Source organism: Spermophilus citellus (genome assembly GCF_964194105.1).
Source record: "Spermophilus citellus genome assembly, chromosome: 19".
Taxonomy (NCBI): domain Eukaryota; kingdom Metazoa; phylum Chordata; class Mammalia; order Rodentia; family Sciuridae; genus Spermophilus; species Spermophilus citellus.
Window position 1 is genome coordinate 12885086 of NC_138201.1, and position 15320 is coordinate 12900405.

The 15320-nt window shown below is 36.9% G+C and overlaps 1 protein-coding gene across 2 annotated transcripts in view; it reads left to right on the top strand.

Annotated features, from left to right (window-relative positions):
• GRM7 (glutamate metabotropic receptor 7) overlaps nt 1-15320 on the top strand; it is a gene marked incomplete at its 3' end in the record, with an annotated part of 844437 nt that overhangs the window by 277152 nt on the left and 551965 nt on the right. For both annotated transcript variants that reach the window (XM_081276152.1, XM_081276151.1), the window contains exon 2: nt 1378-1594. In XM_081276152.1, coding sequence (XP_081132278.1) covers nt 1378-1594 — 217 coding nt within the window. The remainder of the gene's footprint in view (nt 1-1377; nt 1595-15320) is intronic.

Genomic DNA, 15320 nt, shown 5'->3' on the forward strand with positions numbered 1-15320 from the left:
GGTTCCTGGCATTAGTTTCCAAACAAGATTCCTCATCCAGGCCTATTTTTGGGGTTGCCTTAGGTTGTTTAAGAGTGTAAGCAAGTCTTTTTAAATGCAATTTCTTTATTTACATAATTTGATTTGGCTAAAATCAAGGTATCAAGACTACTCACATAATCATATCACTTATGCTCCTAAAAAAGAGATACTACCTGGGCTAAGGGAAGCCATTTGGTTGTTATCCAGTGACCTTCTGTTACAGGGCATGGGCCCACACAAAGCTGAGGCAATCACAGAGACCCTCCCCCTCTTTAACCCTTGTTTGCAATCAGGCCAAAAGGATTTCAGGCATGTTTTTTGGAGTAACAGGCATGAGTTTATTAGAAAGAATAGGAAAGGGGAAAAGAGGGAGAAGAGTGGGACCTCCCAGAGAGAAGAGGGACAGTGTGTCTCCCCTCCCCTCCAGTTTAATTGGGGATCCCAGAGAAGTTTCCAGAGAGTCTCCTCCAGGTCCACCTCTTATCTTTTGAATGACAGCACAATGGTATCAGACTATCAAGTCCCCACTGCTATGACGACTCTAGATCATTTTGGTCCAAAATGACTGGTTCTAACTAGGGCCTGTTCTTACAGATTTTATGGTTACTGGTGATTATCCTTATCACCCTAAGTTCCAGGATCTAGTGTATGTAAGGGTCACAAAATTCTACCACTTCAGGGTAACTTCTGTTTTTCTTTTTGGCATTTTGGGCTTACATTTCTCCTGCAGGTAACAGGTAGTTTGCTGAGGAATATGGACTTAAGCCAGGCAGAGCTGCAGGGCTCAGGCTTCTTCTGAGCAAGAAATGCCTTTGCATGGGGCTGAACTGCTTTGTGCCATTCTTGTGAAGACTCAATTAGACAGTGCATGTAGCTTACTCGGATATTTCCTAGCAAGTCTCCAGGACTTAATCAGTGAAAAAATGGCTAATTATATTCCTAAATATTCGAAAGCTGTATAAACTAAACCAAGCTCTGAATACAGTCAAGTTAGGGTGTTATGCTTTTATTTCTATTGTTGTTAAGAAGGAAAGCATGAAGGGGAATATACAATATTGAGTAGAATGGGCATAAATGCTTTTCTCCTAACCAACCACAACCCTGACCTTGAAATTTTCATGCTATCATCAACCTTTCCTTCTAAGAGGGAAAATGAAAGGGCAAGACTTCAACAACACTTTTGTACTGCAAAGAAGTAGTCATAGTTAGGTGGTCTAAGATGACATGAGGGTAATATGGCCAAACACATACCCCCTTTACTGTTCCTGCTCTGTACTTTGCATAACCTGTCATAAATATTAATGAGTTGCTCCTATCCTGACCATATGCTCTCTTGTGATGCTTTCTTTTTTTCAGATCCCTCAGATTAGTTATGCATCCACAGCACCGGAGCTCAGTGACGATCGGCGGTATGACTTCTTCTCCCGTGTGGTCCCACCTGATTCCTTTCAAGCCCAGGCCATGGTAGACATCGTAAAGGCCCTTGGCTGGAACTATGTGTCTACTCTCGCATCTGAAGGAAGTTATGGAGAAAAAGGTGTCGAATCCTTCACACAGATTTCAAAAGAGGCAGGTAGGAAACAATTGTGGTCACCAAGTTGCCCTTTTCAAATGGCTTGTAGGGTTCCTTTTAAACATTGTTGAGCGAACACTACAGAGAGTCACCCCGTCTCACACTCACATTCCTGAAATCCTGCAAACCACAACTGTAACATCTTTGTTTATAACATGCTGCTATTTTCAGAGAGATTTTAAAAGGTGTGAAACTAAGGTCCCCTAAGTACCAGTAGAAATGAACAGAAGAAAATAAGTACTATAATTGATATCTTACTTCTGTCAGATGATAGATTCCAGTCTATGTAGAAACCTGAGAATATGCTGGATGTGCCTCTGCATGGATACATTTCCAAAATGGGCAGAATGGTTTAGAATTAGGTGAACCCTATCACAGTTCCATTTTTTTTTAGGGTGTTTTCAATTCTTTTTTTTTTTTTATTGGATGTTCACAACATTACAAAGCTCTTGACAAATCATATTTCATACATTAGAATCAAGTGGGTTATGAACTCCCATTTTTACCCCAAATACAGATTGCAGAATCACATCGGTTACACATCACATTTTTACATACTGCCATATTAGTGACTGTTGTATTCTGCTACCTTTCCTATCCTCTACTATCCCCCCTCCCCTCCCCTCCCATCTTCTCTCTCTACCCCATCTACTGTAATTCATTTCCCTCCATGTTTGTTATCCCATTCCCCTCATAACCTCTTATATATAATTTTGTAAAACAATGAGGGTCTCCCTCCATTTCCATGTGATTTCCCTTTTTTTTTTTTCCCGTTCCCTCCCGCCTCATGTCTCTGTTTAATGTTAAACTTTTCTTCCTGCTCTTCCTCCCTGTTCTGTTCTTAGTTGCTCTCATTATATCAAAGAAGACATTTGGTATTTGTTTTTTAGGGATTGGCTAGCTTCACTAAGAATAATCTGCTCTAGTGCCATCCATTTCCCTGCAAATTCCGTGATTTTGTCATTTTTTAGTGCTGCGTAATACTCCATGGTGTATAAATGCCACATTTTTTTTATCCATTCATCTATTGAAGGGCATCTGGGTTGATTCCACAGTCTGGCAATTGTGAATTGTGCTGCTTTGAACATCGATGTGGCAGTATCCCTGTAGTGTGCTCTTTTAAGGTCTTCAGGAAATAGTCCGAGAAGGGCAATAGCTGGGTCAAATGGTGGTTCCATTCCCAGCTTTCCCAGGAATCTCCAAACTGCTTTCCAAATTGGCCGCACCCGTTTGCAGTCCCACCAGCAGTGTACAAGAGTACCCTTTTCCCCACATCCTCGCCAGCACTCGTTGTTGTTTGACTTCGTCATGGCTGCCAATCTTACTGGGGTGAGGTGGTATCTTAGGGTGGTTTTGATTTGCATTTCCTTGACTGCTAGAGATGGTGAGCATTTTTTCATGTACTTGTTGATTGATTGTATGTCCTCCTCTGTGAAGTGTTTGTTCATGTCCTTGGCCCATTTGTTGATTGGGTTGTTTGTTTTCTTATTGTCTAATTTTTTGAGTTCTTTGTATACTCTGGATATTAGGGCTCTATCTGAAGTGTGAGGAGTAAAAATTTGTTCCCATGATGTGGGCTCCCTATTTACCTCTCTTATTGTTTCTCTTGCTGAGAAAAAACTATCTGAAGACTAACAGTAATGCTGCTGAATGACTAAGACAAAACAAAATAAATTATCCAGGTTGTACAATGTATTTAACCTTTTGGACTTTAGATTATTTTAATAAAGACAGTTTTATTTAGTGAAACTTAGGATGCTTTAATGTTTGTCTATTCAACTCAAATTGGAAGTAATAAGTTCAAATATTGGCTACTGGCAGGTTCTAGAAAATGAGACAAAATTATCACTTTAGGAATTTTGACAATAAATATTCAGGTTTCCACATACTGAAATGTTGGATATAGTAAATGTGTGTGTGTGTGTGTGTGTGTGTGTGTTGTATATGTGGGTGTGTGTGCATGGTTGGAAATTTCTATATAGTTCTTATGCTAAAATAAGCTTAAATTCAATTTTGTTTGTAAAAAATTTATTCGCTTGAAATGATTGTTGACTACTGTGGTTAATGGACTATAAATGTGAACAAATTAACAGGGCAATAGAAACAGAGTCCAAGGTGGGTGTGGTGGTACACACCTATAATCCCAGTGACTCAGGAGGCTGAAGCAGGGGGATTGCAAGTTTGAGGTTAGCTTGGACTTACTAAGACCATATCCAAATTTCAAATAATAGTAATAATTTTGATTATTATTATTATCATTATTCAAAGGGCTAGTAATAGAGCTTATTGGAAGAGCACCCCTGAGTTCAATCCCCAATATTGCAAAATTAATTAATTAATCATGAAGAAAGAAAGAGTTGTATTTGATGAGGAAAGACATCACAAGTTTTGAAGACAGAGCTTTGAGTATTTGACTCCCAGATAACATGTATATTAAGATATGTCTTTTTAAAAATATGGCTGATGTATCTGCATGTGGCTGCTGGAAAAAGGGGGCTAAGGTTTGGTTGTAAATCTTATTTTTAATTTAGTGTATCATTATTAGCTCTTATTTCAAAATTCATCAGAGATTTGTATCATCCTGAACTTCATTTCTAGGTTTGACCACACACATTCACCCACCATCCTTGGTCCTGTTGGCTTGGTCTAGCATCTTCCTCCACAGCTCTTATCTTGTGTTAATATAATTTCTTCTTGTTTTTGCCCTTACTTTGTCCCTCAGGCTCTAACAGGAGACCCTGTCTGTCTCATTCATTACTATGGCCTCAACTGCTGTGTTCCTGACGGAGAAATATTGAGTGTAATTTAGTTAAAAACTTTCTGATTAGTATAGAAATCTTAACCCTGGCCTTGTGCCATGCTATGATTTATAGGATTCATTAACAACTGACTTCATGAGTCCCCAAAGATATACCTATTCATTTAGGATGACTGTTTTTATTTGTTTATTTCTTTGAGTCCTGCTTTGATCACAATATGACTAGAGGCTGACATAGAGAAATACCTAAAATATCAGAATAGAAGCAAATAGATACGATCAAGAGAGAATATGGGTAAATATAGTAAGATAGAGCTCATAGATGAATTTCAGGTACTCAAATTTAATATTGAACTTTGTACTGGATAAAGCAAAGAAAGAATTGTAACTATTCTATTACAAACTTTATAGGTTTATAAGGTCAAAATCATGCTGATTATTCAGTAAAGGATGGTTTTTCTTCCTTTAGGACCAAGTCATATCTTTTTTCTGAGTCCTTATAAACTAGTGTATTCTAAAGACAGATCATTGATGGGGTTCATACAGTTATATTTTCCTAGTGTCACTCTGTGGAAATTTAAGATATTATATCAGGGATTTCTAATTAATGACTTTGCAAAAATGAGCAGCCCTTGTAATGTGGTCTAAACTCCCTCCGAATGTGTTTTTTATCCAATCATTCATTGAAAAGTCCCAGTTCCAAAATAAAAATTGTATCTTAGGACATCATTTTGAATGAAATCCTTCAATCTGAGAATATTTTCTCTTGGGGATGAGGATCAGTTAAAAGCCATGTGCTGCTGTAGAAGTTTGAGAGAACACTGAAGGTTCAACTTCAGGGGATGTCCTGAACATTAGTTCCTCATAGTATGATGGTACTTGGAGATGTTCATAATAAAATTAATTGGAATTATATCATATGAGCAGTTAATCTGAATGAATTAACTTATATAATAAGAAATGACAGGGTGGGAAAGAAGAAGGGAAGGGGAAATTGTAATTTGTATCATACTCCATGTGAGTATGGCCTCAAAAAAGTGGGAGGTTCATTTGGTTTCATTTCTGTGGACCTCTTTCAATGCGAGGATCTTGTGACTCCCAAAGGTTATTCTAGTATTTAAAGATATGTATTTATATCCCATTACTTCTAAAAAATATATAATTATTTCCTCTGATATCTAGTGAAAGAAAGAGGAAGATATTATATTTCTGAAAGAGAAGAGGAAAGCTTGCTCTATTGGAATTTCCTATAAGTATTCTTACAGGTAAAGGATATGTTAATATTGATAACTAAACCCAGGCATCCTCTTACCTATTAACTACATCTCTGGTCTTTCTAGGATCTAGCTAAATTGCTAGAAGTCTTTATAAGTTGCTGAGGCTGGCCTTGAACTTGCGATTCTATTGCCTCAGCCTCCTGAGTCACTGGGATTACAGGTTTGTGCTACTACACCCAACTGGTTGATAGAATATTTGAGATAATATTAAATGTACACTTTCTTTCCTTATCTGCTGACTCTTGAAGTTGACCCTCAAGGACACAAATTCACTGTGTGTGTGTGTGTGTGTATGTGTGTGTAAGTAAAGTGATATGGTGCAGAAATGAGCAAGCTCACTGGTTCTGGTGCCAGAAAGACCTGTATTTGAATATTAAACTCCAATATTTTGTATTATAAACACTTTGACACAGGGTTTAATTTTGCAAGCCTTTGCTTCTTCATAGAGAAAATGAGATTCATGGTGCCTGCTTCCTCAGGCTGGTAAATTACAGAAGATATAGGGAAAGCATTTAAATATCCAACAATATCTGACCATTAGTGGATCACACTGGATAAGGACAGTTATCTTTGAATTTGAATAGTTTGAAAATAACCTGAGTGATAGATGATATCTGCCTTTAGTTGTAATTACAAGGTTCTTTATTTCATAAGCTAATTACTATTCTTATTAATTTGCTTTCACCAAATAAGAAGTATAAGAAGAGGAGTTGAGCTATTCATGATCTCCCATGAGTGTATGGAGTGTGTGTGTGTGTGTGTGTGTATAAGAGAGACAGTAAGCAAGCACAGGCTCAATCCTGTTGTTTCTGTATGCTGGGAGTTCACTTCCATTCTCTCTAAACAGAGTGACTTGGAGGATTGTAATTCTCATTTATAAATGTCTTTTCCCTTTTAGAATGCTCTAGCTTCAAAATTTCCTTCTGACTTAAGTCTTCAGGTAGCAGGTACTTAGAACCCAGAGTGGAGCTATCTCTGCCCTGCACCTGGTAGCAGAGCATGATGAGCTCTGTCATGTCATTCTGGGTTAAAGCAAATCAAGATAATCACATCAGAGAAAAGAATCTGTGCTTTAACAGGAGTCATATAATTTGTTTGGAACACAGTTGCCCATTCACAATTTCTAAGCCATCCAAGAGAGCCTCAATAATTGTTCTCTCTTGGATGGTCCTGGAAAATTTAAATAAACACAGAAGCTGCTTCATGTTGAACTTTCAAAGAGGACTGTAACACGATTTTCTCAGATGATGAGATTTTGTAATAAAACAGTTGTATTTGCATAAATTGCCCTGTAATGGATACACATGCAATGTCAACAAAAGCAATTTATTGCTTAATATTGCAGGGAATGAGAGAAAATTCACTCCCTGTATGCTCTAAAATTCAGGTCCACATAATAACGTAACTGGCCTCCTGTGGACATAGAGACTCCTTTTTCTAAATGAAGGTCAAAGTAAATGTTGATGATAACATGAGGAAGTAATAAGGTCTAGATCCTTTGAACCAAATTCAATTCAAGGATTTTAAGATTACCAAATACATATATGACTCTCACAGTCTATGAGACAATTTCCAGGAGTATTCTGGGGCTGCTGCTAGAAAGTGTGTCACAAATTGTAATGATTTGCCACTGACTTGTCAATTTTTTCAAAACCTAAAAGAACATTCAAACTTTCCTTTTGATATTCCATTGCAATCACTTCATATAATTATTTCAGTTGGTCTTATAAAGTAATTATTGGTTTTCAGATAAACTCTGAAGTATCTTTTTAATTAATACTTTATCTTGACCTAGAATATTTTTTCCTTGGAGTTGAAGCCTCCATGTATTAATTATTATTTATTATTCATTATTTAATAGTATTAACTATTATTTATTCTTCAGTTTTTCTGATCTTAGGATCTAGTTGGATTTGCTTCATGTGAGGTTTTTTGTTTTTTGGTATTGGGAATTAAAGCCAGGGGTGCTTAACCATTGAGCTACATCCTCGGCTCTTTTTATTTTTTATTTTGAAACAGTTTGCTAGCACCTCTTGAGAATGTTCCCTTCTGCCCATAATTATTACAATTGCCTTAGTTTGGGAACTCATTTTATTCATCTGAATTTATAGGTGCAGCGACCTTTCCTTTCAGAATAACTGTTCCAACATAATATCCAATCAGCTATGTAGATCATCTTTCTGAAACACAGTCATTTTAGTATATTCGGTATCATTCCCTGGCTTCCCATTCCACAGAGGATTAAGTAAAGATGTTTAGCATAGATCATAAGGAACTTTATGACCTGGTATCTGCTTTAATCTCCAGTCTCATTCCTACACTTAAACTTCTGTAATCCCCACCTTGAGCCCCATTCTTATACTCTGAAATCAATCACATTCACCCTTCTTGTAGGTACCAGAATATCTTGAACCTTTGCAAATGCTCTGCTTTCTGCCTTGACTTCCAGTTAACTCCAATTTATTTTTTCAAAACATAATGCCTAGAGAGAGCTATCTCTTACCCAGTCTTCCTTTATGGTCACATTTTGGATTGTGATGTACACATTTGTCTCTGTAACAACACAACATGTTTAAATCCATGAATATATTCTTAAGGAATAACCATGTTGCAGAAGTTCTAATCAATGAATAAGCCTGTGTATCAAAACAATTAGGGATGTCTTCTAGGAGTTCCATGATAACCTATGTATAACTCTGAAAGAGAATTCATTGAATTTCATCATGATGATCTGCCTTGCTATCTGCTCCAATCAGAAAGGCAGACGGTGAATTGTATTTGACCTTCAACACTCCATACCCAGTACAGTGAACAATATAGTCTGGGTTCAATAAACACAAATGAAATTTCAAAATAATATGTTCATGATATGAGTGGTGATTAGCCTGAAGCTATAGTTGGTTCAGTGAAACTGTTGAAAGGTTTTCCATTTCTGATTTTCTAAAGTAATTGTTGATCTGCTATAATAAACTAACTTCGTAGGAGGAAAACACTAGAACAGGGTATCTAGTGTTATAACTTTGCTCATGTAATGTAAATCTAAATACCTTCTTTTAGGCAAGTTATTATTTTGGAATTGTTACATTAAGTAATAATTACAGTATTGATAATCACAAGACAAAAAGAAAAACAACGCTTGACTTTCAAAGATTTGAAATACAGAAGTAGAGCAATGAACACAGCCTGAGGCATGCTGCAAGGGAGAACTCTGGAAGAAAGTAGACTCTTAACAAGCCCCAAAGGAAGTGGAGTTGGCCAAAAAAAGCTGCCCTAAAGAGGGTTGTGGATGACATTCTAGGAAGAGAGAAGCATGTTAAAAACCCCCAAATCATGTATTTGCATTCTTAAAAGTTATAAGAGAAATACCATTGCTTTGAAAAATGTTGTGGCTCTTGAATTACAATGATGTAAAAATTTTTTTCCAAGCAACATGGTAACTATTCCTGAAAATGATTTGGAATTTAAACCAGGAGCTAGAGGTTCTGGCCTTGATTTCTTAGGTAACTCATTGGGAACCAGCATATTTATTCTCTGGATTGCAAAGTTCTCACATGTATATTGAGAACACTGTCTTGTTCCAGACATTTCATTCTATTTGCAGAGAATGGGTTCCTCCCAGGTAATAAGACTGAGGTTGGTGGCAGGGGTCTGGAAATAAATGTTGGCAGACTGTTTTTGCTGCATAAGGAAGTAAACAGTCGAAGAGCATATTTCACCTATTCCTTCTTTTCTCTTTTACATATCTTTTCCTGCATCTTGTAAATATGGCAAACTTGATAAGATCTTAAGGTGAAATGAGTCTCTATTTGCCTTCTTGACTTTGACTATCATCTGATGCATGTGCTAAGGAGAGGATTCCTATGAGACTCAGGCATGGTGGTAAAAAATGCAATTTAAAGGAATATAGATTCAAGTATAAGAAATCCTATTGAACAATACAAATTCTTCCTCAGCTGAGTAGAGAGGGAAGAGCACTTTTGCCCTGTGGTGGCTTACTTTGTGAAATAACTAGGCTTTTCTAATAATAGCTTCATAACCAATAAACTATAGAAGCAAAAACTTTCTTTCCTCTGATTAATGAGGCTGCATCCAGTTTTCAAGGTGAAACTTTCTTTTCCAAGTTTTCACATAACCACACACAAAAAAAAGGTTCATGGGAAGAGTCCCAATTCTGAATTCCATAGTTCTTGGTTTTTGTCTTTTGTTTTTTTTGTTTTAGTTTTTTGTTTTTTTTTTTTGTTTTTTTTTTGTTTTTTTTTTTTGCGGTGGATAGGGGGTGATACTGCCAGTCATCTGTGATGATTTCTGCTTCCTCACAGGTTGAAGTATAACATCAGAGAAGCACATCGAGACAAGCATATAAAAAGGGGTAATACAGACTTCTCCCATGAGGGAGAAGGGAGCCGTACCTAATATCCTTGTATTCCAATAAGTGAGAGCATTTTACCTCCTTTATACATCTTAGATTTTCTTTGTTCTCCTGCTCTCTTCCACCCTTATTTCTGTCCGGCAGTCCTACTTACATGATTGGTCCAGGAGATGCTCCAATGGGATGGTGGAAAGGTGAGAAGCATTCTGACTGGAGTGAGATGAAATCTGAGTAGTTTTGATTTGCATTTCTCTAATTGCTAGAGATATTGAACCTCTTTTCATATATTTGTTGATCAATAGTATATCTTCTTCTGACAAATGTCTGTTCATCTCCTTCACACATTTATTGATTGGGTTGTTTGTTTGCTTCTGGTGTTAAGTTTTTTGAGTTATTTATATCCTGGACATTATTGCTCTATCTGATTTCATCTCACTCCAGTCAGAATGGCAGTTGTCAAGAATACACACAATAATAAATGTTGGCAAGGATGTAGGGGAAAAGGCACACTCATACATTGCTGGTGGGACTGTACATTGGTGCAACCAATATGGAAAGCAGTATAGAGATTCCTTAAAAAACTTGGAAACCATTTGACCCAGCTATCCTATTCCTTGGTCTATACCCCAAAGACTTAAAAACCCTATACTGCAGTGGCGCAGCCACATCAATGTTCATAGTTAGCACAGTTCACAATAGCCAAATTGTGGAATCAACCTAGAGGAGGTAGGGGGTATGGGAGGAACAGAGGAAGTTTGAATAGGGCAAATTAATTAATTAATTAATTGTTTTTAAAAAGGTAAGAAGCCAATGGCTGGAGGGGTGAAGATGGAGTGATCTGGGCAGGAAGCCGGCCCAGGGTGCATTAATTAACAACTTTTACAATTCCCTATAGAGAGAAACAATTCCTGAGTCAGGTTACCTTACCAACAGGTTGGAGCAAGGGTAGATTATCTAGATAAAGTTGGAGGAAGGACTCTGAAGGTATGAACATTTTAATTCCTCAGGGGCAATCTCCAGACACAAATCAGCCTCTATTTCTTTTATCTTACCAGATTATCTATCTAACTGACTGCCTTTCTTTAATTTTGACTTCAGGGTACTAGGGATTGAACTCAGAGGCACTTGGCCATTGAGCCACTTGGCCATTTAGCCATCTTGCTAAAGATGTTGAACATTTATTCATATATTTGTTGATGGATTGATACCTTCTTCTGAGAAGTGTCTGTTCAGTTCGGTTCCTTTCCCATTCATTGATTGGGTTATTTGTGATTTTGGTCTTCAATTTTTTTTGAGTTCTTTATATACCCTAGAGATGAGTGCTCTACTGACGTGTGTATGACAAAAATTTGCTCCCAAAATGTAGGTTCTGTCTTCACCTCATTCTTTGTTTCTTTTGCTGAGAAACTTTTCAGTTTGAATCCATCCCATTTATTGATTCTTTATTTTATTTCTTGCTGTTTAGGACTCTTGTTAAGGAAGTAGGGGCCTAATCCAACATGATGAAGGTTTAGGCCTACTTTTTCTTCTATTAGGCACAGGATCTCTGGTCTAATTCCTATGTCCTTGATCCACTTTGAGTTGAGTTTTATGCATGGTGAGAGATAGGGGCTTAGTTGCATTTTGCTGCCTATGGATTTCCAGTTTTCGCAGTACCATTTGTTGAAGAAGCTATCTTTTCTCCAATGTGTGTTTTTTGTGCCTTTGTCTAGTATGAGATAACTGTATTTATGTGGGTTTTTCTCTGTGTCCTCTATTCTGTACCATTGATTTACATGTCTATTTTGTTACTATGACTCTGTAGTATAGTTTAAGGTCTGGTATTGTGATGCCTCCTGCTTCACTCTTCCTGCTAAGGATTGCTTTGGCTATTCTGGGTCTCTTATTTTTCTAAATGAATTTCATGATTACTTTTTCTATTTCTATGAGGAATGTCATTAGGATTTTGATTGGAATTGCATTAAATCTGTATAGTGCGTTTGGTAGTATGGTCATTTTGACAATATTCTGCCTATCCAAGAACAGGGGAGACTTTTCATCTTCTAAGATCTTCTTTAATTTCTTTCTTTATCATTCTGTAGTTTCATTTTAGAGGTCTTTCACCTCTTTTATTAAGTTGATTCCCAAGTATTGTATTTTGTTTTTGAGGCTATTGTGAATGGAGTAGTTTTCCTAATTTCTCCTCCAGAGGATTCGTCACTGATATACAGAAATGCATATGATTTGTGGGTGTTGATTTTATATCCTGCTTTTTTGCTGAATTTATTTGTATAGAATCATGTCAGCAAATAGTGATAGTTTGAGTTCTTCTTTTCCTATTTGTATCCCTTTAATTTATTTTCTCTGTCTAATTACTCTGGCTAGAGTTTCAAGGATTATGTTAAATAGACATCCCATCCCTTTTTTGTATTTTATTTAGAAACAGGGTCTCACTGAGTTGCTTAGCACCTCACTTTTACTAAGGGCTGGCTTTGAACTTGTGATCCTCCTGCCTCAGCCTCTAGAGCCACTGGGATTGTGTGCTACCGTGCCCAGCTGAATTCCATAGTTTTTGATAGTAGCAAAAAGACAAATTTTAATAGGAAAAAAAATGTATTCGGCTGGTGGCACATGCCTGTAATCCCAGCAGCTGGGGAGTTTGAGGCAGGAGGATCACAAGTTCAAAGTCAGCCTGAGTAATTTAGCAAGGCCCTAAGCAGCTTAGAGAGGTCCTTAGCAATTTAGCAAGACCATGTCTCTAAATAAAACATAAAAAGGGGTGAGGATGTAGCTCAGTGATTAAGTACCCCTGGGTTCAGTACCAAGTAGTTAAGTAAAGTCCAGAGCAACCAATGTGCACCAATTATGCTCATGTTTCAGTGTCCCATCTAAGAACAGGAATTAGTTGCAATGGCATTTGCCAGTATTTGGTTTGTGGGAAAGTAGGAGCCCTTAATTTTTCATCCCTGCAAGGCTACACACAATAAGGAAGAGAAGATATTTTGTAATGTAACTTCGGTGCTCCACTGAAGTTGGGTAGTCATGCTGCAAAAACACCACTTTTTTTTTTTTTGGTTGTGTTTGCTAGAAGCTTCCCATTTTTCCACCCCACTGGAACAAGTAAAATAGAAATTTGAATTGTGGCTGCACAGAAGAATACAAAATTTCTTAAAACAGGCAAGAAAGTAGGCACTAGAATTTGTCAAATGGATATTTTCAAAGAAGAGACAGATATTCCATTAATATATTAAATTAATAATTGGTTTCTTGCAAAATGTCTATTTATGAATGCTAACACTTCCTAAATTATTTTGTATTTTGAACAACTTGATACCTGTTAAATGTAGCTTCTTAGAGATTTACACAAAGGGATCTGTTTTCCTTGAATTTGCCAAATGGATTCCTGCTGTTAAATCTTTCAAGAGATTATAGAAAATTATACAAAGCCCCACATCAATTGCATTAGTACTCTCAGGCAAATAGTCAGGCAGCAGAGGATCTAGATCTCTGGGAGTAATAGTAGCCATCCTAATCACAGATCACATCCAATGACTTTGAGAGACCTTGACCTCAAGTAGCTCCAGCTTTTTTCTATTTCCAAGTATGCATATTTCTTGTACTTTTTTTGGCTGGATGACTTGAACAGCAAGTAGTAACGGCCAATAATCCTTGGACTCTGTTGTTCCCTTGCAGCAATATTTCAGAGGTCACAGTAGTTGTCAAGCAAGCTTCTGCTAAGTAGGTGTTACTTAGCACTATGCTCTCCAGGCAGTAGTACTAGGATACACCTTTTTTTTTTTTTTTTTTTTTTTTTTTTAGTTGTAGATGGATACAATACCTTTATTTTATTTATTTTTATGAGGTGCTGAGGATCAAACCCAGTACTTCACATGTGCTAGGCAAGTACTCTACCACTGAGCCATAACCTCAGCCCTAGGATACATCTTTGAGAAACAGTAGAGCTTACAGTATAGGCATTAACATACAAAGGAAAATATTAAAGTAGAGTCAACATCATTGTAATAACATTTGTTTTAGTCAGCTTTTTTGCTTGTGCAACTTAAAGACCTGACCAGAATTATTGTAGAAAATGAAAGGTTCATTTAGGGGCTCATGGTTTCAGAGGCCACAATTCATGGAGCAGACTCTATTCTTCAGCGCTCATGGCAGAAGAGTGTGGCAGAGGGAAGCAGCTCACATGTTGATCAGAAAACAGAGAGACTCCACTGGCCAAATACAAATATACACCCCAAATCCATGCCCCAATTCCCAACTCCTGCAGCCACATCCTACAACTTCAGTTACCACTCAGTTAATCCCTATCAGGGAATTAATTCACTGATTGAGTTAAGACTCTCACAACCCAATAATTTCTCCTCTGAATCTTCTTGTCTAACATGTGAGCTTTTGGGTGATACCAAACCATAACAAAATTATTGTTTAACAGTAAATATATATATAATTAGAAACACCCCCATAAAATAATTATTATTAAAAAGATTTATGTACAAAATTCCCTAAGGTGTTAGTGCTCATTGTTGATTTAACTATATTTTAAAAACTGGGGCTAGGATTTAGCTTAGTAAGAGAACACACAAGCAAGAGACCTTGGGTTTAATCCTGAGCATCACAAAAACAACATCAACTAGCACACCAGATGTATTGCTTATCAAGAAGATGATAATTTCTCTTAGAAAAGGTGAAGTGGTCAGAGTTATGACTACAGGAATTCTGATGAGTAGTCACTAAATGAGTGTATTGTTTTCAAAGTCTTAATGGGTACAGAAATTATTGATGCTCCTGATTTTATTTTTTAGCAAAAATGTAGTAACATTTAGTTTCATTTCAGGGTCATGAATATTATTTTCCATAGTATATGGTAATGGATTTAGCATTCATTCTACTCTTCACACTTTTGAATGGTTGGAGTGTTATTTTAAAGTAAGTCTATTCTAATAGATGCTTTGTTCAACATGTATCAGTAAGTAAATGAGATAGGAAACAAAAACAAAACAGCTTACAATGGACTCTTAGCTTGCATACAGCTTTAGGGTTTCAATCAATTTTTCTTTTCTTTCCTTTTTTTTTTTTTTTTTTTTTTTTTTGTACTACAGATTGAACCCAGGGGTTAGTTGGTTTGTTTTTTGAGACAAGGTCTTGCTAAGTTTTTTAGGGGCTCACTAGGGATTAGTGTGCACCACCACACCTGGCCAGCATCAATTTTCATATTTCTAATGGAGGGGGCTCTTCATGGTGAGACATAAAACATCATTAGGGTAGAGTCAGGATCGTAGGTGGCTGGGGACTAATGGATAAGCTGTGCTAATGGGCTTATCATTACAA